Source organism: Macaca nemestrina, chromosome 4 (genome assembly GCF_043159975.1).
Source record: "Macaca nemestrina isolate mMacNem1 chromosome 4, mMacNem.hap1, whole genome shotgun sequence".
In the NCBI taxonomy this organism is placed as follows: Eukaryota; Metazoa; Chordata; class Mammalia; order Primates; family Cercopithecidae; genus Macaca; species Macaca nemestrina.
The window spans coordinates 131775167-131800899 of record NC_092128.1 but is presented as its reverse complement, the minus strand read 5'-3'; the positions used below and the strand labels follow the sequence as shown (position 1 = coordinate 131800899).

The 25733-nt window shown below is 44.7% G+C and overlaps 2 protein-coding genes across 12 annotated transcripts in view; one reads left to right on the top strand and one right to left on the bottom strand.

The window, feature by feature from the left end:
* Window positions 1-20521, top strand: part of LOC139362929 (uncharacterized) — a 97096-nt gene extending 76575 nt beyond the window's left edge. The window contains exons 6-7 of the mRNA XM_071095279.1: window positions 19697-19793; window positions 20438-20521. Of these exons, the coding sequence (XP_070951380.1) occupies window positions 19697-19764 (68 nt within the window). The 3' untranslated portion in view covers window positions 19765-19793; window positions 20438-20521. The remainder of the gene's footprint in view (window positions 1-19696; window positions 19794-20437) is intronic.
* LOC139362928 (uncharacterized) overlaps window positions 1-25733 on the bottom strand; it is a 68875-nt gene that overhangs the window by 3720 nt on the left and 39422 nt on the right. The window contains exons 6-9 of one of the 11 annotated variants that reach the window (XR_011622557.1): window positions 24426-24628; window positions 22075-22233; window positions 21740-21817; window positions 17750-18071 (exon numbers count right to left, since the gene is read on the bottom strand). Coding sequence is in view for 7 of the 11 variants with exons in the window: in XM_071095277.1 (XP_070951378.1) it covers window positions 22103-22233; window positions 24426-24628 (334 nt within the window). In the remaining 4 variants the exon portion in view is untranslated. Of the gene's footprint in view, window positions 1-17749; window positions 18127-20023; window positions 20883-21623; window positions 21821-22004; window positions 22234-24425; window positions 24629-25733 lie in introns of those variants that run through there. The other 10 variants (XR_011622554.1, XR_011622555.1, XR_011622556.1 and 7 more) reach the window with 10 other exon arrangements.

Sequence of the window (25733 nt, the reverse complement as noted above, 5' to 3'; positions counted from 1 at the left end):
TTGATGATTGGGTGGTTGGATGGATGAATGAATGGATGGATAGTTAAGTAGTTAGATGGAAGGATAATGAATGGATGGATGGATTGATGATTGGGTGGTTAGATGGATGGATAAATGGGTGGATGATGGATGAATGAATGGATAGGTAAGTGGGTAGGTGGATGGATGATGGATAGATGGGTGATTGGATGGTTAGATGGATAGGTGAATGATGAATGGATGGATGGATAGATGAGTGAATAGATGCTGACCTCATAAAGGCTTCATTTTAGCCCTTTCTTTACACTTTCCCTAAACATTTTCATCCCTCCATATTTATTATCTCAGGGTAGATGATCCCTAAATCTGCATCTCCTGTCCACTTCACTTCTGCCCATGTGGATGGATGTATTCAACTGTCTTCTGGACATCTATAATTAGATGCCTCAAGTGCATCAAAATCAAAGACCCATACTGAAACCAATTTCTCTTCTCAATTTCTTATCCAAATTGAGACTGCCATTATGTAGGTGCTAAGGCCAAGATTCTTGGTACCAACTTTCACTCTTTCCTTCCAGTCATGACCAAGACCTGCTGATTCAATCCCAGATCTACATACAGTCCTTTCCATCCACACCACCTTGCTTTATCATCACCCCCAACAACTCTTACCAGGAGCATGGTTAACAGTTCCACTGTCCTCTCTACCTCTAGGTATGTACCATGTGCCAAATCCTCTTCACTCTCAAGCTACGTGGTGTTTCTTCAACCCAAATCTACATGTAGAAGCCCCTTTGTGGAGGGGCTACTGCCCATGAGGATGAAGTCTGAAGTCTGAAGTCTTCAGCCTTTCATATCTGACCTCACCATTCCCTAAGTGCTTGCAGGTTTCAAGTGGTCCAGGCCTTAAAGTATCCTACATCTTCTGCTCTCCTGCTTTGTACACAGGATTTATTGTAGGTGTCCCTCACCCCCTATTTCTAACCCCGTTCTAGATTAGGGACCTCTTCTACCTGCTTCCATCAAACTTGGTTTCTCTTTTATTGCACCCCGTGCACTGCAACTTTTTTCCCCTTTGTGTGTGTCTGTGAGCTCTCTGAAGGCAATGACAGAGTCTCAAACATCTCTAAATCTTCAATGTCAAGAACAGCACTGACACAGAAGAGGCATTCAATTGTGTGTAGATTGATAGGTGGAAACTTGTGGTAGTTATAGCATGTATTTTGGAAAACCTAATAAGGGCTCCAGGCATTTTTGACAGGATCGAGTGATGAACTGTGTCTAACAAGATAAAATTTAATCGGAACAAATGTAAGGTTCTGACTTTGGGTCCAAAAGGCACAAGTGTGGGAAGAGGGAGCCGTGTGTGATTGCAGTTTGTATCAAAAGCCTGGGGAGTTAGACTTGTCAGTAAGCTCAGCATGGGTCAAAAGTGTGATCCAACTGCCAAAACAATTAACACAATCTTAGCTTGCACTGAATGTGTAGTTTCCAGAATGAGAGAAGTGATACATGCAGTGCAGTCAGTGATACATGCGATGCAGTCAGGCCATACGATAGTTCTGGGTTCGTTCTGAGCTTCACACCTTAGGAGTCATACAGTAATAGGTTTTGAGGAAGAATACCAGGTGGTGAGAAGACATCAGATCAAATCTAATGAGAAACAGGTGGAGTACCAGAGCCGCTTAGCCTTCAGAAAGTGTTTGTGTCTGTGCTAGCTATCTTCAAACATCCAAAGATGTAGAGCCTATTTTAGGGAATTATTTTCTAATTAAGAAAGCTGTCCAAGAAATGGACAAGTAGAAAGTCTGTTGCCAATGGTCATATTTCAAAGTATGACTGAATTGTCTTTTGAAAAACATATGTGATGACCTCATACACACACACATGCACATAATCACAATTTCCACATGCTACACACCCTTCCCCATCCCTACCTGCTCAACCCCTTCGCAAACATCTGCTTAAAACCCTTCTAATGCTGTACTGGACTTATTTATTTATTTATTCATTCATTCATTCATTTATTCATTTATTTTTTGAGACAGAGTGTCACTCTGTCACCCAGGCCAGAGTACAGTGATGCAATCTCAGCTCACTGCAACCTCCGCCTCCCCAGTTCAAGCGATTCTCCTACTTCAGCCTCCTGAGTAGCTGGGACTACAGGTGTGTACCACCACGCCCAGCTAATTTTTGTATTTTTAGTAGAGACAGGGTTTCACCATGTTGGCCAGGCTGGTCTTGAACTCCTGATTTCAAGTCATCTGCCTGCCTCGGCCTCCCAAGGTGCTGGGATTACAGGCATGAGCCATTGTGCCCGGCCCCGATTTTTTTTTTTTTTTTTTTTTTTTTTTTTAGAGATGGCGGTCTCATGCCGGGCGCAGTGGCTCACACCTGTAATCCCAGCACTTTGAGAGGCTGAGGCAGGTGGATCACAAGGTCAGGAGTTCGAGACCAGCCTGGCCAGCATGGAGAAACCTTGTCTGTACTAAAAATACAAAAATTAGCCTGGCTTAGTGGTGTACACCTGTAATCCCAGCTACTTGGGAGGCTGAGGCAGGGGAATTGCTTGAACCCAGGAGACAGAGGTTGCAGTGAGCCAAGATTGTGCCATTACACTCCAGCCTGGGCAACAAGAGTGAAATTCCATCTCCAAAAAATAAATAAATAAATAAATAAATAAATAAATAAATAAATAAATAAAATAAAGAGAGAGATGGGGTCTCATTCTGTTGACCAGGATGGAGTGCAGTGAAGCTATTAATATCATAGCTCACTGCAGCTTCCAACTGCTGGGTTCAAGTGATCCTCCCATCTCAGCACCAAGTAGCTGGGACTACAGGTGTGCGCCACCAAGCTGGGCTCATTTTAAAATATTTTGTAGAAATGGGGTCTTGCCATGTTGCCCAGGCTAGTCTCAAACTCCTGACCTCAAGGGATCTTTCTGCCTCAGCCTCCCAAAGTGCCGGGATTACAGGAGTGAGCCACCATGCCCAGCCCATATTGGACTTTGTAATGTGCTTCCTCATATTTACCTCACTGGCTGACAAGCTGCTTGCTAAATGGACAGTGCTGGTTGTGCTCGTCTTCTCTGCTGTAAGGACCCTCTCAGGTGCGATCTCCATTGCACCTGCCAGAACAGTTCTCAAGCCAGCCCACCCTGACCTTGACCATGGAGTCTCTGTCTCCTCCCACCCTTTCCAGACTCAGAGATAGCACTGTGCCTCACTCCAGCTATGACTTACAAGGGTCCCCCGGAGGGGTCTTTGGTGACATAGCCCAGGAGTGCTAGAGAGTTGTATTAGTCCATTTTCATGCTGCTGATAAAGACGTACCTGAGACTGAGTGATTTATAAAGAAAAAGATGTTTAATGGACTCACAGTTCCATGTGGCTGGAGAGGCCTCACAATCATGGCAGAAGGCAAAAGGCACGCCTTACATGGTGGCAAGCAAGAGAGAAAAATCAGAGCCAAGCGAAAGGGGAAACCCCTTATAAAACCATCAGATCTCATGAGACTTATTCACTACCATGAGAACAGTATGGGGGGAACTGCCACCATGATTTAATTATATCCCACTGTGTCCCTCCCACAACATGTGGAAATTCTGAGAGCTACAATTTGAGATGAGATTTGTGGGGGGACACAGCCAAACCATATCAAGAGTTATCACCCTGTGGGGTCTACTCTGACCAGGGAGAGAGAGGAGGTGCAAAAAATCCAGCAAATGAATTGACTCCCCCAGGCCTTGGTGGACCACTCTGTGCACCATAAATTATGGTCCATATGGCCCAACCATGCAGCCCATGAAGCTGTGGCCAGCTCCCTAATGCACCATTTTGGGAGGTTTTTAATTTCCTTTTATTTTTTATATTTTATTTTTTTTCGAGACAGGGTCCCACTCTGTAGCCCAGGCTGGAATGCAGTGGTGTGGTCATGACTCATGGCAGTCTTGACTTCCCAGGCTCAAGCAATCCCACCTCATCCTCCTGAGTAGCTGGGACTACAGGTATGTGCCACCATGCCTGGATAATTTTTAAATTTTTGTAGAGACAGAGTCTCTCTATGTTGCCCAGGCTGGTCTTGAACTCCTGGCCTCAAGCAATCCTCCTACCTCAGTCTCCTAAAGTGCTAGTTTTACAGGTTTGAGCCACTGCACCCAGCCTAAAGCTTTGTATTTGCTTTTTCTCCTTCCTTTTGGCTCTCTCTCTTGCTGCTCTGGAGTTGTATCCTCTCCCTTCTAATAAAACATTAGCCTATTTTAAACAACAACAACAACACCCTTCTAAGGCTCCCCAACATCCTTGGGACACAAAACCACAAGTCTTCATGCAGCTTCTAAGGCTCTGCCAATTCTAGCGTCTGTCCCTCTCTATCCTCTCTCCTTGCTTCATCTGCCCCTATAGAAACCTCTCACCAGACTCTTCTGCCTTGAGACTCTTGCCCAGGCCATGCCTCTGCCTAGAATCCTCTCTTCCCTCCCTTCTATGTGTGTGTTTTGTTTTGTTTTGTTGAGATGGAGTCTCACTCTGTGGCCCAGGCTGGAGTGCAGTGGAGCAATCTCAGCTCGCTGCAACCTCCACCTCCCAGGTTCAAGCAATTCTCCAGCCTCAGCCTCACGAGTAGCTGGGATTACAGTTGCCTGCCACCACACTGGGCTAATTTTTTTGACCAGCCCCTGGTTCCTCATTGTACTATTTAAATTCTGACCTTCCACTCTCCACCTCTCGAGATGGAACATTCTCTCAAGTGTGGTCATCCCTGCATGCTGACATTTGTTGAGGAGGTCCTGTCATTGTCTCTGCTCTCAGATATGGCATGGTATCAGTTAGGATTGTGTTCCACTGCGAGTAATTGTCCTGACTTACAGTGAGTTAAACCCATGGTTCTCAATGTCTGGTCCCCAGACTGGCAGCAACAGCATCACCTGAGTGTTTGTTAGAAGTGAACATTCTCGACCAGGCATGGTGGCTCACGCCTGTAATCCCAGCACTTTGGGAGGCCAAGGTGGGAGGATCATTTGAATCCAGGAGTTCAAGACCAGCCTGGGAAATGTGGTAAGACCCCATCTCTACTAAAAATACAAAAATGTTAGCCGGGCTTGGTGGCACATGCCTGTAGTCCGAGCTATTCAGGGGGACTGAAGTGGGGAGGATTTCTTAAGCCCAGGAGGTTGAGGCTGCAGTGAGTCTAGATTGCACCACTGCACTCCAGCCTGAGTGACAGCGCGAGATCCTGTCTCAAAAAAAAAAAAAAAAAAAAAAAAAAAGAAAAAAGAAAATTCTCAGGCTCCACCCTAGATGACAGAATCAGAACCAGCAATCTGTGCTCTAACAAGCCTTTCAGGTGGATCTGAGGCAAACTCAAGTTTGAGAAGCACTCAAAGGGAGTTTATTTTTTTCACAGAACATGAGGTTCAGAGGTCACTGAACTGCCACTTGGTAACATCATGGCTCCACCTAGCTGAAGTGAAAGCTGAGGAAAAACCATTAACACTTTCAGCTGGCCAGGTGCAGTGGCTCATGCCTGTAATTCCAGAGCTTTGGGAGGCCAAGATGGGAAGATCACTTGAGGCCAAGAGTTTGAGACCAAACAGGGCAATACAGTGAGATCCCATCTTTAAAATAAAAATAAATTAGCCAACCAAGGTGGTGCATGCCTGTAGTCCCAGCTACTCAGGAAACTGAGATGGGAAGATGGCTTGAGCCCAGGATTTTGAGGTTACAGTGAGCTATGATTGCACCACTACACTCCGACCTGGGTGAAAGAGCGTATTAGTCCATTTTCATGCTGCTGATAAAGACATACCCGAGACTGGGTTATTTATAAGAAAAAGAGAAGCTTAATGGACTCACAAGAACAGTATGGGGAGCCACCCCCATGATTCAATTCACTCCCACTGGGTCCCTCCCACAACATGTGGGGATTATGGGTGCTACAATTCAAGATGAGATTTGGGTGGGGACACAGCCAAACCATATCACAGAGTGAAAACTTGGCTCTAAAAGATAAAAATTAAAATAAATTTTTTAAAAATGAAAAATCTTTTGACCTCTGTAGTGGAAGGTGGCAGAGGAAATGAAGATGGCGATGGCCATTAAGTCGCCCAACAATCTGTTTCCTCCAAGGCTGCTGCACTCCGCATAGCAGCATCCCCTTTGCATGGTGATGAGCTTTCTGGTCTACCAGCACCCCTTTCTCCACTACCTACCACCTGCCTTTGGAGCTCTGAGGATTGTGCTGCTCTCATCTTGATGGCTCAGGGCCACAGGGAGCTTGGTTTCTCTTCATCCAGCTCAGGCTCTTTCTGCAGTTATTTCTGCACCACACCGTGAACAACTCCTGCAAAGCAGCCAGCTGCTCTGTGCTCAGGTGCTCAAGCGTGTTGGGGAGCTCTGTTGCCCACCTTCCTTTTGCAGTGAGGCATGAAGAGGATCTGGAAAGGCAGTATACAACACTGAATGCACCCTGCTTACCAAATTTGGTAACATCATGGCCCTACCTCTCTTTCCTCCCCCATCTCAGTGAGAGTTTCCTTTAAAAATCTCATCTTGGGTGGAGTGCAGGTGCTTATGCCTGTAATCTCAGCGCTTTGGGAGGCTGAGGTGGAAGGACCACTTGAGGGCAGGAGTTGGAGACCAGCCTGGGCAACATAGTGAGACCCTATTACTACAAAAAAAATTTTTTTTTAAATAGCGAGACATAGTGGCATACACATGCAGTCTCAGCTACTTGGGAGGCTGAGGCAGAAGGATCTCTTGAGCCCAGGAGTGTGAGGCTGCAGTGAGCTATGATTGTGCTGCTGTACTCCAGCCTGGGTGACAGAGCAAGATCCTGTCTCCAAATAAAAATAAATCAATAAATAAATAAAAAGAAAAAGAAAAGAAAGAAAATCTCATCTCGAACAATAAAATAACAAATGCTGATACAATATGTATTCTCCAAAATCTCTCTGATTTATACCAGGGATGCATCTTAAAAGCCAAACATTTGAAGTCTTTTTTCCTCTGTTCTTGAAGCAATGGAAGTCTCAAATATAGTGGTCCAAAGGAGGTGGAGGAGGAGGGAGTGGTGCTGAGTTGAAGAGAGAACAAGGAGGGGAAAGACACTGAATACTTGACAGTATCTTTTCAAATCTTGGATGACTTCATAAACACTAGCTGCTATTTGCAAAAACATCTTTGGAAGAGAATATTATTCAGATTGTTGGTTGGAAGGTGTCTCCCCTAATGCTATGTCTACGAAGTCCAAAGCAGCAATATGCCAAGAAATCTCTCTCCAACCCAGTTATTTTGAGAGGAAACTTCGTGGAGTGGATGGAATAGTGGGGTAAGAATCAAAATAATTGGGTCCTCTATCCAGATCTGCCGCTTCCTACCTGGGTAATCACAGTCAAGTCACATCGTCTCTTTGAATCTTGGATTATGGAGTGGGTAAAATGGGAGTGAAAATACCTACTCTGGCTACACGGCATGTATTTTTGTACCCATTTTATGGATAATGGTTGTAAGGATCAAATTAAAGACATATAAAAGTACTTTGGGCCAAGCTCAGTGGCTCAGACCTGTAATCCCAGCACTTTGAGAGACTGAGGTAGGAGGCTTGCTTGAGGTCAGAAGTTCAAGACTAGCCTGAACAATACAGCAAGACCTTGTCTCTACTAAATAAAATAAAGGTATATAAACTAAAGGCATATAAAAGTACTTTGGTCTAGGTGCAATGGTCCACATCTGTAATCCCAGCACTTTGAGAGACTGAAGTAGGAGGCTTGCTTGAGGCCAGGCATTCAAGACCAGCCTGAGCACATAGCGAGACTCTGTCTCTATAAAATAAATTAATTAATTAAATAAGTGAAATTTTTAAAATTAGGAAACAAAGTACTTTGAAATAAAACAGTGATTATACAAATGAAAAGTCATGTAAGTACCATTATCTTCTTTCTTATAATCTAAAGGAGGAGGTCCTTATTTTATTTAATAGAATTGGGTGGTTGTTGTTTTAGTCAATTAAATTTCAGTCATATTTCTAGACTTACTCTACTCTTTTTCTCTTCAGACATTTCAAAGAGGTTTGAGAAACAAAAGTAAGAGGTTAGGGAAATAAAAAACAACAGAAAAGTATATTTCACATGTAACTCAGCAGGTTATTTTAGGTCAAGTACATCCTTACTGAGTCTGCCTGCTTGGTCTATCAGTTACTGACAGAGGGATATTGAAGTCTCCAACTGTAATAGTGGATTTGTCTACTTCTCCTTGCAGTTCTCTCAGTTTTTGCCTTACGTATTTCCATTGGTGATTATGTATATACACATGTAGGATAGTTAGGTCTTCTTAACTTCAAGAGAACTGCCCTCCTTATCATAATGTAATACCTTTCTTCGTCCTTAATCGGGTTACTTGTTCTGAAGTTGACTTTGTCTGAAATTAACAGAGCTACTCTAGCTTGCTTTTGACTAGTATTACCATGGTATATTTTTGTGTCTTCACTTTTTCTTTCTTTTTTTTATCCTTTATTTTTAGTTGGCATGCAATAATTGTCCATAGTTACGGGATATAGAGGGACATGTCAATATATGTCTACAGTGTGTAATGATCAAATCATGGTAATTCGTATATTCATCACCTCAAACATTTACTTTTAACCTACTTAACTCTTTAAAGTAGGTCTCCTGTAAACAACATATAATTGGGTGAGTTTTAAAAAAATCTACTATGACAAACTCTGTCTTTTAAATTTATATATTTAGACATTTAAAGTGATTATTGATTTAATTGGATTCATAGCTACCATGTTTGTAACTATTTTCTACTCATTATATTTTATTCCTTTTTCCTTCCTCTTTTTCTTCCTTTTCTGGTTTTAATCAAGCATTTTATATCTTAGCATATCAAGTATACTTCTTTTTCAAAACATTTTAGTGGTTGTCCTAGAGTTTCTGATTTACATTTTTAACTGATTAAGTCAGCTTCCAAGTAACACTAAATCACTTCACATGTAGTGCAGGTACCTTAGAATCTTCCCAATTTATCCTTCTCATCCCCTATTATATTGCCGTCATTCATTTTACTGGCCGATATGCTGTAATCGCCAAATACCAGGTCTTGCACTCTCAGGCAAGTTCACACTCTGCCTCCAGCAAGTCATTAAAATTATTATTTAATTTTTCTACCAGGTGATTGTTCTGTTGTCTTCAGGTTCAGGTGAACAGATCTTGGCTATGTCTCTTTGAATTTTCCTCTCTCCAGATGTCAAGGTGGCAGTTTGCCTGAAACCTCTATTCTCTGAGGGACCCAAGAAAAGTCACCAATTTTCCATTTTTCTGGCTTTTACTTTCTGTGAAGGATGGGAATGATAACTTCCACGCTCTTCATGTGTTGGAGCTGAAATTGGAAGTGGTCCAGCAGACTGGTTTACTTCGGAGACTGTAGTTGTGTTTGCTGATTTTCAAAAGCATCCAAGCCTCAGTTCAGGCATGCTTCATCCAACTAGCCAATTTTGGACTAAAAAGAGAGACAGGGTATTCTCTAACTCACATGAAAGAGATCATTTAATCTTCCAATCTGATCTGAGGACCCCAGACACAGTGTTACTTGCACAAAGCAAGAAGAACAGTGAAGTCCCTGCTTGGTGTTGGTTACAACCTCAGTGACACTGGTGTCATTGTTTCAGGACATAACTGACATTTTTCAGGACAGACACCTCAACTCCTTATCCTAAGCAAGGACTGGACTGTACAAATTCATCTCCCAGATAATCACTATTATTTATAAACTTATCCACTCAACAGCTCACCAGAATTAACCTGCTCTGTTTTAAAATTTTTTTTAATCAATGATTTGATTGTAATATGCACTTTAAAGACACTTAGGCAAATTGTTGGCTTAAAAGAGAAGAAGAAGAATTCTGATTTCTCCAGAACTCTATCAACCTGCACTCCCTAAACTGGCAGCTTCACACAATGAGAACCGATGTTCACATTGATGACGCTCCAGCACTACAAGGTCCTGGAGAGCCTTTGAATCACCCAAGAAAGATTAAATTATGTTCAGTAGCACTTTAGTGTTAAGTGCATTTTATACTCTATTCCACATCTACAGAATTTGATCATTCATAGGAGGCACAAGGTGACTCTCTTATTGTCCAGGTTCCGATTCATTTCAGCTCAATTTGAATTACAAAGGTTTACTAAACACCTACTTCTCATTCCAAACTATGGCACACCCTAGAAGGTATGTTCCATGTATTTATGGGGCTTGCAATTTCGTGATTTAAAAAAAAAAAAAAGCAAACAAGCAAACAGAACAATACACATCTTATAATCATGGTACTCAGCACATGCAAGAGTTGATTGGATGAGTGTTTGCTCAATGACCTATAAACACAGTGCTAGATAGGCACAGAGACCAGAGTAATTAGAAAATGTGACACAAAGAGAAAATACTTCCACTCAACTATGTAACATTATCAGGACTCTGGCAGTCAGTAAAGTGGAGGAAAGTATTTGAGCAAAAGGGAAAGTGATGAGAAATTCCAGGGAATGGAGAAAATCTTCGTATTTCTGGAATATGTGAGTAGGAAATGCCAAGAAATGATGGTGGGAAACCAAATCACAGAGGGCCCTGAATGTCAGGCCGAAGAATTTGAGTGTTTTCCTGTACACACTAGGAAGCCAGCAAGTACCTTGAGCAAAAGAGTAACATAGTCAGGTGTGCTTTAGAAATATCACTCCAGAAGCACTGGGGAAGCAGATTGGGGTGAGATGGGAGGTGGGAGACACAGAAACCATTTAGAAAGTGGCTGCATACATTCAAGCTAGAGATTAGGGATAGCAGTAATGGGAAAATGGAAATGAGGGCATGATTCAAGAGACACTACAGAGGTAGATTTAATAGCACTTGACAACCAATTGGATATGAGAGGTAGATGGAGATGAAGATGGCTCTGGAGTCATTTGCAGAAAGAGCTCCAGTTCTCCACCCCACCCTGAATCCACAGTCTTTGCAATGTGACTTTTCAGCTCCTCTTATCCAGAGATGAAATCTATTTGTGTGCCCCCTAAAATTGGGTTTCAGTTCTATTTTGCCTGGGTCTTGAACCAACACTGAATAGTCAGACAGGTGTACAGGGAGAGGATGCTGAAACCACATAACTTTGTTTGGGTTTCTCCAGCAACGTAGTCTATGACAAGGATTCAAACAGATATAATATATTTGGGAGATAATCTCAGGAAGCACAGTTAGAAGAATGGGAAAATGAGACGAGGGGAGAAAGGAAGCAACAAAGGGTATGTTATCAAGCAAGTTACCACTTTGCACAACTGAAGCTTAATCCAGCTGATATGGTTTGGCTGTGTCCCCACCCAAATCTCATCTTGAATTGTAGCTCCCACAATTCTCACATGTTGTAAGAGGGACCCAGTGGGAGATAATTGAATCATGGAGGCAGTTTCTCCTCGTGACAATGAATAAGTCTCACCGATCTGATGGTTTTAGAAGGAGAAACCCCTTTCACTTGATTCTCATTCTCTCTTGCTGCCACCTTGTAAAAAGTGCCTTTCTCCTTCCACATGATTGTGAGACCTCTCCAGCCATGTGGAATTGTGAGTCCATTAAACCTCTTTTTCTTTATAAATTACCCAATCTCAGGTATATCTTTATCAGCAGCATGAAAACAGACTAATACACCTGCTGAGTACTCGGGGAGATGTCTCTTGAGTTATTCCACCTGAGGCATGAAAGATTAGGGGTATTTGTCTATCTTTATTACATAAGGGTTGCTGGTGAGAGGATAGAGAACTTCTATGGCCTGTCTGAACATGTGGGCAGAACTACCTCCAGCTCACCTGGCTCCGGCCTAGGCTGCTTCCAGATGGGACAACTCTTAGACAACCAGATGCAGGTACCTGCTAGTGGGGCCAAAGTGCTCAGAAGAACTGTGGGCCAAAGTGAAATAAGCAATGCCCCATGTTCTGTGGTAAGATCTATGCAAACCTACTGCCAAAGTCTATGGAAACTGAGACCAAAGAAAGAGGCAGATAAATCCAGCTTCTCAGAAAATGACATTGAATAGTAACTTATGAACAGAAGCCATGTCTCAGGAGGATTCGAGATGGTTAGATCCCTACACTATTACCCCCCAGACCCAGGGCTTATGTACTACAGAGTATTGCCTAAAGGCAAGATAAATAGTAAGTGTGTGTCTATAAGAACATCAAGGTTGCTTTGACCTAAGGGCAGGATTTACAGTAAGTAAATGCTCTTACATAAGGAACAGTAGATAAAATAGAAATCTTAGAGGTATCCCCAGAACTAGGGTTAATCAGAAGTCAACATGGTGGATTAGCATCCAAGATGGAATTGCGTTAGCCTCCATGCCCCACATGTGTGCACTGCATCTCTTCTACCAGCAAAATAGGACTGGAGTTCAGACAGTGGGACAGAGCAAGGAGGAGGATAAAAGAGTTGTCAGAAGTTAGACATATGCCATCCCTAGGATCATGGTGAACCCCAGCTTCATTTGGGGAGTCCGTACCCTGACACAATAATAGGAACCAGAGGCTTGGACAGTTGTAAAACCCTCAGAGAGTATGTTAAGCACATATATACACACAGACATGTTCACATCAGAGGTGAAGTCTGCAGTTGGTCTTGGTTCCCTAAGTCCACTAGGCATGTGCTTACCTATGTGCCTGTCCACTTGCATCTCCCCATTCCCCACTGCCTTTGTCTTTGCCCCATCTATATGACTGGTTCTCATGGGCCATGTGTTTCCTCATTAGGATCAGACTTGTCTTAGTCTGTTCAGGCTGCTGTAACAGAATACCTACACTGGGTAGCTTAAATAACAAGTCATTTCTCTTGATTCTGGAGGCTGAGAAGTCCAAGATCAAGTTGCCAGCCTGTTTGGTTCCTGGTGAGGGCTCTCTTCCTGGTTTGCAGACTGCTGCCTTCTTGTTCAATCTATACATTGCAGGGGAAGTTGAATCTTGGGCCTCTTCCTCTTCTTGTAAAGACACTAATTCCATCATAAGGGCATCAACTCATGGCCACATCTAAATCTAATCACCTCCCAAATACCCTACTTCTGAATACCATCACAGTGAGATTAGAATGTCAACATATGAATTTGTGAGAATGGAGAGGGACACAAACATTCAGCCCATAAAAAGACCTTTCCTTGAAGCCCAGATAGCTTGGCTGGGTCCTTCCCACCTTGTCTAATTCTTGCCAGACCCATGTTTCTGCAGTCAGGACCCTACCTGGAAAGCCTTTGCTACTGCCTAGACTCCTGCCAAGATGGGATAAGACATTTACAACCAAAGCCCTGACACTCACCATACTTTAATAATTGTCACTCTCCAAAGACCTCTGCAGCAAACCCAAAGCCCCTGCATTTGGGAATCCTTTGGGGACTACAGGCAGCCCCAATGAAGTCAGTTTACCTGTATCCCTTGGGCTCTGTCACTTACACAAATGGCTCTCTCTTTCCCCATCACCATACCCTTGTAGAGCCAGCCCTGCAGTCGGGTTAATTCATCTCACACCCCAATCCCTCCACAATCTCCACTGTTTCTTTCTCTGGTTTGGTCCATTTTGCAAAAGAGCTTGTTTTTGTTGTTGTTGTTGTTGTTGTTTTGTTTTTGTTTGTTTGTTTGGAGATGAAGTTTCGCTCTTGTCCCCCAGGCTGGAGTGCAATGGCGCTATCTCGGCTCACCGCAACATACGCCTTCCGGGTTCAAGCAATTCTCCTGCCTCAGCCTCCCAAGTAGCTGGGATTACAGGCACCTGCCACCAGGCCTGGCTAATTTTTGTATTTTTAGTAGAGATGGTGTTTCACCATGTTGGCCAGGCTGGTCTCAAACTCCTGACCTCAGGTGATCTGCCCTCCTTGGCCTCCCAAATTGCTGGGCTCACAGGCGTGAGCCACCGCACCTGGCCAAAAGAGCTTGCTTTTATGCACTCATCCATTCCGTCAATGTTCATTAGCACCTATCACATGCCAGGCATTGCTGGGATTCAGGAGTGAGTAACAGAGCATGCCTTATAGGTGCCACCCAATGCAGAAATCCCTGTTGTCTGAAAAAGGCAAAAGAGTACACATGCGGAGATTTACTAACAAGAGAGTACTAGCATGCTGGCTCCAGCACTGACTGCAGCTGGTACCAGGCAAGTGAGTCAGTATCCTCCCCCAGCAAAAAAACATAATATAATATAAAAGCATTTCTACAACCAGAAGTGTAAGAGGCAAAATGAAGAAACAGACCAGACCTTGGCTTAATGATGGTTCTAAGCTCATTAGTGGTTTCCAGTTGACATGAGGCAGCCTAACAGCCTGGTCCAACTTCCCAGCACCCAGGGTCTGAGGACAGATGCATCAGCGGGAGGCAGCTTTTCCACAGTGAGGCTCTGTGGTAGCATTTGCAGCATCAGAGAGCTCTTAAAATGCTTGGTTGGAGGAGCTGCCAGGTCATACCTATAAAGCTATGTGCTTGGCACTGAGTCTGGTGGGGCCTGATTCATATGGAAACCCCTGAGAGCCATGGGCAAGAGTGTTTACAGACTTAGAAAACCCTGTATGCTCTTGTAATTTTTTTTTCTTCTCCCCTGAGAAAAGTAGGAGTTAAGAGATTTATGGAACCTCCTGATTTATGGGAGACTCAGCCCTCCTCTCCTGATGGCCTCTCTCCAGGGCATTCCCATTTGTTCACATGGGAGAAGAGAGGCAGTTCCAGGCTCCCTTGCATGGAGAGAAAAACAGTATTTCCCGTGGACACACAGCATAGTTTAGCCAGAAATCCCACAGCACTTTCTAAAACCAGGAGCAATACTGATAATATCCCAAGTGCCTCTGACAAGCTGTCAGGCTGGGCTCTGTTTCCCCATTAAACCAGCATAGTCCAGCCCTGCCTCTGGGAGCTTGAATTGGCTTAGAGACTAGATTTCCTCATCTTAGATCCTAGATTTGCCTGCTTGGCACATCAGCTAGGAGCAATATCAGGTTGCATTTTCTTACTCCCAAATCCTGGAAACAGCCAGACAAAAGCTGGTGCAAGGTTGGTCTGTGAGTCCTACGTTCCCCCAGGAGATGCCTACAGTGGCATGAATTTGTCAAGGAGGCAAAGAAGGTCCCTCCACCACAGGACCAAATGAGACTTCCCTAACTGTAATAGCAAGTCCTGTCACCCTCCGAGGGATGTTTCATTACTGTGCTCCCTTTGCAGATGTGGGAACAGAAGTACAGAATTTTTCTAAGAGAAAGGGTCTTGCTCTGTCACCCAAGCTGGTGTGCAGTGGTGCAATCATAGCTCACTGCAGCCTCAAACTCCTGGGCTCAAACAATCTTCCTTCCTCAGCTTCCCGAGTCATGGATCTACAGGTGTGTGCAGCCACACCTGGCTAATTTTTATTATTTGTTGTAGAGAGGAGGATGTCACTATGTTGCCCAGGCTGGTCTTGAACTCCCAACCTCAAGTGATCCTCCCAACTCAGCCTCACAAAGTGCTGGGATTACAGGACTGCACCACCACGCCTGGTCCCGGAAGCACAGATTGATTCCGGTCTTGCCCCGTGTCATACAGCTAGTAAAGGGTGGGGCAAGATTTGAACCGCGACACAAACTTGAGTAGGCATCCCTTCTACTCTCCCCCGATTCCCAGACCCATGTTCCCCAGACCATAAGACAGTGATTCCCAGGGCCCTCTCCTGGGATCCCAGCTGACATGAGTCAGATCTCTGCAGGGCTTACCAGATCCCCTCACTGAGCCCTCGGAGGCCCCGGGATGAAAGAGATTACGTTAAGCATGACATTTTTTTTTTCTTGTTAGATTGTACAGTTTTTGCCTTTCAGCACGTTCCTTGTTTCAGTCATTCCTTTTCCTTTCCAGACCCCAGGAGCCAGAAATAAACACAGGCAGTGTTCACATTGATGTAAATAACCGTTGGCTTTATTGAACCCATCTGCTCAGGCTGTTGGTTGAAATCATAGCTCTGGAGTGTTTTCCACCCCTTGGGCATTCGGGAAGTTTAGCTGCTGACCTGCCTGGGCAAGTTTGTTCTGCTCCTTCAAGAAATACCCTCACTACACAAGCCATGGGTTCATTTCCTTGCCATCCTCAGGGCTCAGGAGCCTAGCCCTTTTCTCCCACTTAATTAATGCATGTTTTTATTTAGAGACAGGATCTTGCTCTGTCTCCCAGGCTGGAGTGGAGTGGTGCGATCACAACTCATGGCAGCCTCGAATTCCTGGGCTCAAGCGATCCTCCCTTCTCAGCCTCCCAAGTAGCTGGCACTACAGGTGTGCTCCACCACTCCTGGCTAATGTTTTCATTTTTATTTTTAAAGATGGTGTCTCACTATGTTGCCCACGCTGTTCTCGAACTCCCAGCCTCAAGCAGTCTTCCTGCCTCAACTTCCCAAGTATCTGGGACTACAGGTGCACACACCCATGCCTGGCTAACTTCTAAAATCTTCTGTAGAGATGGCTTCTCACTATGTTGCCCACACTGGTCTCAAACTCCCGGGCTCAAGCCATCCACCCACCTCAGCCTCCCAAAAGTGCTGGGCTTACAGGCATGAGCCACCACACCTGGCCCCTTTTCTGCTCATTAACAGTCATTTTCCTTCTCACTTTTTCTTTCTTCTGACACACCTAGAAGCTGCTTCCTGCCTCCCAGTCCTGCAGACTGCTTGGCCCCATCAATCTGTCCTGGGACGTTGAGTTCAAGGACAGACAGAACCAATGGCTGCAACCCATAGCCACAGCCTCTGGCAGCCATCAGCCCACCGTGGCCCTATGTTGATGTCCCATGCCTCTACACTTTGCACTGGGCTCTCTTCTCTTGTAATAACAATTAACAATCAGGTGCCATGGCTCACGCCTGTAATCCCAACACTTTGGGAGGCTGAGGTGGGCGGATCACAAGGTCAGGAGTTCGAGACCAGCCTGGCCAACATGGTGAAACCCCGTCTCTACTAAATAAATAAATAATAGCCAGGCGTGGTGGCACACACCTGTAATTCTAGCTACTCAGGAGGCTGACATAGGAGAATTGCTTGAACCCAGGAGGTGGAGACTGCAGTGAGCCAAGATCACACCACTGTACTCCAGCCTGAGCAACAGAGCAAGACTCCATCTCAAAATAATAATAATTAACAGGAGCAGCTAAGTGCATCAGACACTTGTTATATGCTAGGTGCTGCCATAAGCCCTATGCAAGTATTGTTTTCTTCATCCTCACAATCACCCCGGGAAACTGAGGCACTGACAGTGATGAGATATTTGCCCAAAATCACACAACTAGCAGAGGGTTCAGCTGGGATTCCAACCCAAGAAGTCTGGCTCTCGGGTTAGGGTTCTTTTCTATAGAAAAACTCAGCTTTGAAGTATGCAGGTCTCCACACCCCACTGGTCTAGAAGTCCCAGCTGGGGGTCAGAGCACATGTCTTTGGTCATGTGTGGTTGAGTTTTTGTCTTCTTATTTCTAGTTCCCCTTTGTTTTCTGGTTTTCATTTGTTTGCCTCTCTCCTTCATTTCCTACTTCTCCTGAGTGTAGCTTGAGTCTTTACTGCAATGGATGGCCTTCTCCTCATTGTGTTCTTTCTCTCTTGCCCCACATTCAATCAGTAGCCACATCCTATGGATTCATTCATTTCAGAAATATTTAATGAGCACCTACTATGTGCCAAGCACACAGTAGGTGAACAAGATACATGGAGTCTCTGTACATGGGGCACTTTTGTTAGCAGCCACGAATCCACATGGGTCTACAGCAAGCTCAATTCTTGCCTCCTCGGAAGAAAGAATTCTACCGAGGGACATAAGGCACAGGAAGACATTGAAGAAAGTTTTAGAGCAGGAATGAAAGTTTATTAAAAAGCTTTACAGCAGGAACGGAAGGAAGTAAAATACACTTGGAAGAGGACCACACAAGTGACGAGAGCAAGTGCAGTTTGACCTTAGACTTGGGGTTTTATAGGTTGGCCTGCTTCCGGAGGGTTGCATTCCTTCTCCCCTGATTCTTCCCGTAGGGTAGGCTGTCCACATGCACAGTGGCCTTCCAGCATCTGGGAGGGGCCGCGTGCACAGTGTGTTTCCTGAAATTGTACGCATGCCCACTTAAGGCGTTCTTCCCTTATCAATCAAGTTTTCCTAGAAGAAGGTCACATACCAGTGAAACTTGGCCATTTTGCCCCTTAGGGTGCATGCTTGGGCCCACTCACCCAACTCCTGAGGTCTCATTGGGAAGCTGCTAATCACCAGTTTCAGGTTTTTCCTGTCTATGGGGAAACTGCCTCTCCCTGGCACTGGCTGCGACCAGTTATATTTTAGAGAGACAGCGTAACAGCCACCCACCTGCCCATCACCTGCTGGCCGCCTGACGTTGCTGGGTTTCGAGTGGGGGTGTCCTCTCCTGCCGTGCTCATGTCTGCCTGACTGCCTACTGGAACACTCTCAGTATGGTTGTTCTGCCTCTTGTCTCTCACACCCACTGGCTCAGAAACCAATGTCCCAAAATATGGCATTTAGACATGCTGAAATGAAGGCGCTTCAAGGTCTCTCTGGCCTCCCCACCTCCATACCCGAGAAGCTGCAATTCCTTTATCTGCCTGAGATCCAGAACCATGAGGGAGAACAGCTGTTTTTCCTTCCCTTCTCTATCTCATTGTCTATTGCAGAAAAGGAGACCAAGACGTAACCACACCTGAATAGACCCTTTTACAAGTATAAAGATTGTCTCCAAGGATCATTTAAATTCCAAAGAGAACTATTGACAAGTTCCCCAATCCATTCATTCTCTCTAGTAATCCCCTCAACAGAATTATTCTCCGTGCTCCTTTCCCATAACCTGTTTTACCAGGATCCAGGCCCCCATTCTTTCTGTAACCCTCCAAGTCTACAAGCTTCTGGTCTTGAACTCCTGACCTCAAACAGTCCTCCTGCCTGGTCCTCCCAAAGTGCTAGGATTACAAGCATGAGCCATTGCACCCTGCCAACGTGGCATATAATCTTCTGTAACTCATTGGGAGGTTGGGTCTTTATTCTGAAGGTTCTTGTGTATATGTGTTAAATACATTTGTATGCCTTTTCTCCTATTAATCAATCTGCCTTATGTCAGTGATTTTCAATAAATCTTTAGGGTGCTAAAGCCTTTGCAAAGGCTGGTGGATCTGCCTAAATGCTCTTCCGCCATAGAGCAGCCTGGATCACTCATTCACCTCCAGTTAGACTTTCCTCAAATGTCACTTTCTCAGCAAGGCCTACCCTATCTACTGTATTTAAAACTGCACCTCACCCCTGCACTCCTGTTACCCTGCTGTGCTTTCTATGTTACCCAGAATAATTTATTATACATGAATTTATTTACTATATTTATTGTATTTTTATATTATATATTAAGTAATATATCTTTATTACATTTATCATATTATAAAAATGTATCATATTTATATCTATTGTTTTAAGTGGAGATTTATTCTCTCTCCACTCACTCTGTAAGCTCCTTGTGAATGGAAATCTTTATTTTGCTCACAGACATATTCCAGTGATATGTTTTGGCTGTGTCCCCACCCAAATCTCATCTTGAATTGTAGCTCCCATAATTCCCATGTGTCATGGGAATGGGCCAGTGGAAGGTAATTGAATCATGGGGGTGGGTCTTTCCCCTACTGTTCCCATGATAGTGAATAAGTCTCATGAGATCTAATGGTTTTATAAACAGGAGTTTCCCTGCACAAGCTCTCTCTTGCCTGCTGCCATGTGAGACATGCCTTTCGCCTTCTGCCATGATTGCGAAGTCTCCCCAGCCATGTAGAACTGTGAGTCCATTAAACCTCTTTTTCTTTATAAATTACCCAGTCTCAGGTATGTCTTTATCAGCAGCATGAGAACAGACTAATACACCCAAGCACCTAAACTGATACCTGATGCATAGAAGATGCTCAGTAAGAATTTGTGGACTAATGAACAAATGAGTGAATGGATGGGACATATGTCTTCAGCTCTAGCCTGATGCTGTGTGCATCACAGGTGTTTAATTATTGCTTACTGAAGGGAAGAGCTCCACAATCAGACTCGGTTCACATTCTTGATGACAGCAGCCCTGGAAAAACCAGTGTTCGGTATGATCTCATTCTTCCTGTTTGCATTTTTGTTCTTCGAGACAGGGTCTTACTGTGTCACCCAAGCTGGAGTGCAGTGGTGCAATCATAGCTTACTGCAGTCTCCAACTCCTGGGCTCAAGCAATCCTCCCACCTCAGTCTCCCAAGTAGCTGGGAATACAGGTGTATGCCACCACACTTGGCTAATTTTAAAACATTTATTTAGAGATGAGGTCTCAGTACATTGCCCAGGCTGGTTGTGAATGCCTGGGCTCAAGCGATCCTCCCACCTCAGCCTCCCAAAACACTGGAATTATACAGGTGTGAGTCATCTTGCCCGGCCCTCTGTTTGCATTTTTAGGACCAAACTACAGTCATGGACCCTGTGAGGTATAATCAGGATGAAGGGGAGTTCAGAGCTCACCAGGATCCCTGGCCTCATATCCCCTCAAGTCAGCAGTAGGTGAGCTCATTTCCTTTCTACTTGCCCTATCCTGGGGACCCTCCTCCTGCAGACAAGGACCCCAGCTCTCAATCCTCAATCTGGTCTTGCTCCTCATCCTGCTCTGAGAAACAGGCCAGTGTGGCTGGAGCACAATGAGTGAGAGAACAGGGGATTGGAGACACCAGTGGAACCTAGATGATACATGACCTTGGAGTCAAGCAGAGAAGTCTGGGGTTGTCTAAAACCAAGGGGAGCTTGGCACAGTGGCTCCTACCTATAATCCCAGCATTTTGAGAGGCCAAGACAGGAGGATTGCTTGAGGCTAGGAGTTTGAGTCCAGCCTGGGCAACACAGTGAGACTCTGTCTCAAAAAAAAATGCAAATACATGAATAGATACACATACAGACATATAGGTTGACAGTCAAAGAGACAGGTACACAGAGGGACAGATAGACTAACAGAAGGACACACATTAGGATACTTAGATAAATAGAAGAAAGGCAGGTAGACAAACAGAGAGATAACAGATAATAGATGGATAGATGATATACAGATAAATAGATCATAATACAGATGATAAATAGCATAGATAATAGAGACGATAAATAGGACAGATAGATAGATGATAGATAGATGATAGATAGATAGATAGATAGATAGATAGATAGATAGATAGATAGATGATTTGGCTCTGTGTCCCCACCTAAATCTCACTTTGAAGTGTAATCCCAATAATCCCCACAGGTCAAGGACGGGACCAGGTGGAGGTAATTGAATCATGGGAGAAGCTTTCCCCATGCAGTTCTCGTGATAATGAGTGAGTCTCACAAGATCTGATGGTTTTATAAGCATCGTGCATTTCCCCTGCTTTCACTCTTTTTCTCTCCTGCTGTCCTGTGAAGAGGTGCCTTCTGCCATGATTGTAAGTTTCCTGAGGCCTCCCCAGCCATGTGGAACTGTGAATCAAACCTCTTTTCTTTAACCAGTCTCAGGTATTTCTTCATAGCAGCTTGAGAACAGACTAATACAGGTAGGTAGATAGATGGATAGATAGATAGATAGATAGATAGATAGATAGATAGATAGATAGATAGATAGATAGATAGATAATAGAGATGATAGATAGATCATACATACATACATACATTGACAGATACATAAATATGACAGATAAATGAGAAAGAGACTGCAACAGCTGGCAAAAATCAACCAAATACCTCTCTCCATCTCTTGTCCTTTTTCTCATGAAGCTCTCCCACTCGCATTTCTCATTCTACCTCTTCTCCTGTAATCTTCTGCTAGGTAGAATTATAACTTGATGAAAACTCCATGAGATAGATTTTAAAGACAGGAAACAATAAGAAGTAGCTAAGAGGGCTGTGTGGCCGCCCGGGTGTCAATCAGAACAAATGAGCCAGTGGGTGGGAAAGCTCTTCCTTTGTAAACAGTCAGGTTCTCACATGCGGGAGGGTGTCAGACCCATTCATAATGCAACGGAGTTTAAGGTGTGAGGGGAGATACAACAGTGGGCAACAGTGACTCACAACCTTACCATGCATTTGAATTACCCAGAGGACTTCTTAACCCACAGATTGTTGAGCTCTACTCCAAGAGTTTCTGCTTCCACAGATCTGGGTAGGGCCTGAAGATTCACATTTCCTGGATAATGCTGATTGTTGCTGGTCCAGGAACTTCACTTGGAGAACCGCTACTGTAAAATAATTTTTCAAAGGTTGTTTTGGCTATCATGATGATGTTTAATCATGTCTCTTTTAATTAAATCCTATCATTCAGCATATTTGAAAATGAAGGGCCAGGTGCAGTGGCACACGCCTGTAATCCCAGCACTTTGGGAGGCTGAGGCGGTTGGATCACTTGAGGTCAGGAGTTCAAGACCAGCCTGGCCAACATGGTGAAACCCTGTCTCCATTAAAAATACAAAAATTAGCCGAGCCTAGTGGCAGATAATTGTAATCCCAGCTATTTGGGAGGCGGTGGCAAGAGAATCGCCTGAACCTGGAAGGTGGAGCTTGCAGTGAGCCAAGATGGCGCCACTGCACTCCAGCCTGGCAACAGTGTGAGACTCCATCTCAAAAAAAAAAAAAAGAATAGCATAAGAGAGAGGGAGGGAAATCTGAGACAGACACATAGAGAAGGCAATGTGGGGACCGAGTAGAGATGGCCTTGAAGGCTGGGGTGATGACAGCAGCCACAAAGCAAAGGACAGCAGCCACCAGGGGGCAAGACAGGGATTCTCCCTTGGAGCCTCTGGAGGCCATGTGGCCTTGATGACACTTTGATTTTGGCTCAGTGATGCTGATTCCAGACTGCTGGCCTCCTGAAGTATGAGAGAGTTAATTTCTCCTAATTGACGCCACTAAGTTTGTGGTAATTGGCAACAGCAGCAACAGGAAGCTCATACAGCATCAGCATCAAGTTAGACATAGAGGAGAATCTATGAGTCCTCCATTTTCTTCTCTGCCCATAGGGTCTTTTCTCCTCCCATGGCCTCATCAGGACTACAGCGGTCTCTCCCCTAATCCCCTTTGTCTTCTTCTCCTCCCAGTCCAGCCCCCAAGTTGATGTCAGAAGGGTTTTTCTAAAATGTAGTTCTGGCCACATTAATCTGCAGTGAAAATCTGTCAGAGGCACAGTAATGCCTGTGAGATGAAGCCAAACTCTTTGAGCTGGCCTGAAAGGGCCCCTTGTCTTCTCCCACCACTCCCCTCACCCTCACCCTCACCCATACACATACAGTCACTCCCCTCACAGACTCCCACAGGCACTCAGACTCACACACAAGCACATATTTACTCTCATTCAAGCACACAGTAACACAGTACTTTATTTATTTATTTATTCAGAGATGGAGTCTCCCTCAGTCACCCAGGCTGGAGTGCAATGGTGCGATCTCAGCTCACTGCAACCCCCGCCTCCCGGGTTCAAGCAATTCTCCTGCCTCAGCCTCCCAAGTAGCTGGGACTACAGGCGCGTGCCACCATGCCCGGCTAATTTTTTGTATTTTTAGTACAGACGGGGTTTCGTCATGTTAGCCAGGATGGTCTCGATCTCCTGACCCCGTGATGCGCCTGCCTCGGCCTCCCAAAGTGCTGGGATTATAGGCGTGAGGCACCGCACCACGCCTTTTTTTTTTTTTTTTTTTTTTTTTTTGAGACAGTCTCACTCTGCCGACCAGGATGAGTACAATGGTGTGATGTGATCTCCGTTCACTGTAACCTCCACCTCCCAGGTTCAAGCAATTCTCCTGGCTCAGAGAATTTCAAGTGTGTGCCACCATGCCCAGCTAATTTTTAAAATATCTTTAGTAGAGATGGGGTTTCACTAATTTGGTCAGGCTGGTCTCGAACTCCTGACCTTAGATTATCCACCTGCCTTGCCCTCCCAAAGTGCTGGGATTATAGGTGTGAGTCACCGTAACTGGCCTTGTTTGTTTTTTTTTTCCTGAGATGGTGTCTTGCCATGTCACCCAGACTGAAGTATAGTGGTGAAATAGTTCACTGCAACCTCCACCTCCAGGGTTCAAACAATTCTCCTGCCTTAGCCTCCTGAGTAGCTGGGATTACAGGTGCCTGCCACCATGCCTAGCTAATTTTTGTATTTTCAGTAGAGACAGGGTTTCACCATGTTGGCCAGGCTGCTCTCAAACTCCTGACCTCAGGTGATCCACCTGCCTCGGCCTCCCAAAGTGCTGGGATTACAGGCATGAGCCACTGCACCTGGCCAAACCTGGCAATTCTGACTCACATGGAGAGGGCAACAATTGCCTAGGGTACATAGGTGCTCAGTAACTGGACAGAGCTGCTGGTTTCTAGGACATGGGGCAATATGTAGGTGTCCAAAATGTTCAAGACAAAAGAGGAAGAGAAATTCCAGTTTCCTTACACAGAGACCGGCTTCCTTTATCATCTCCAGAGCCTGGTTTGTGGTGTGCAATTAGCATACACTGTGTGTCCTGTAACAACTGCTGCTGGACAAAGCAGGAATACCACATCTCCATTTCCTTCCGGTGGCTTGGGATGTCAGCACTGAAGACGATCACTACTCCGTGAGCATCCTTCATCAGGGCTGGCCAGCAGGACTCAAACCTGTGAGGAAGAAAAGGAACAAGGGGGAAATTTAGGTTATTCTGGTTTCTAACTGTGGACTTTAAAAAGAATATCTTAGTATTAAAAGTTGGTCCATGACTTCCTTTTTTTTTTTTTTTTATTTAAGAGACAGGGTCTTGCTCTGTCTCTCAGGCTGTAGTGCAGTTGTGGGATCATAACTCACTGCAGCCTCCAATGTGGGCCCAAGTGGTCCTTCTGCCTCAGCCTCCTGAGTAGCTAGGACTACAGGTGTGCTCCATATCAGGTCAATTTTATTTTTTGTAAAGGCTGATTTCTTCATTTAAAAAAAATTTTATTATTATGATTATTTGACACAAGTGTCTGGCTCTATTGCCCAGGCTGGAGTGCAGTAGCACGATCTTGACTCACTGAAACCTACATCTCCCAGGTTCAAGCAATTCTCGTGCCTCAGCCTCCTGATGTAGCTGGGATTATAGGTGCATGCCACCACACTGGGCTAAGTTTTATATTTTTAGTAGAGACTGGGTTTTCACTATGTTGGCCGGGCTGGTCTCAAACTTCTGAGTTCAGGTGATCTGCCTGCCTCATCCTCCCAAAGTACTGGATTACAGGTGTGTTCCATGGTGCCTGGCCCCTATTTATTTATATATTTATTTTTAAAATGAGATTTCATCATGTTGGACAGGCTGGTCTTGAACTCCTAACCTTAGGTAATCTGCCTGCCTCGGCCTCCAAAAGTGCTGGGATTACAGGCGTGAGCTACCACGCCTGGCCAAGGTTGATGACTGCTAACTGCATCATAGCCTAATCACTAAAGTGTATAAAGCAATGCATGTCAGCAAATAATTTATCAAGCTTCTCATACGTGCCAGGAAACATGCCAGGCCCAACTCCATGGTGCCTGGTGGACAGCTGATTTTTTTGTTTTGTTTTGTTTTTTGAGACAGAGCCTCGCTCTATTGCCCAGGCTGGAGTGCAATGGCGCGATCTTGGCTCACTGCAATATCTGCCTCCCGGGTTCATGCAATTCTCCTGCCTCAGCCTCCAAAGTAGCTGGGATTACAGGTGCCCATCACCATGCTGACTAATTTTTTGTATTTTTAGTAGAGACGGGGTTTCGTGA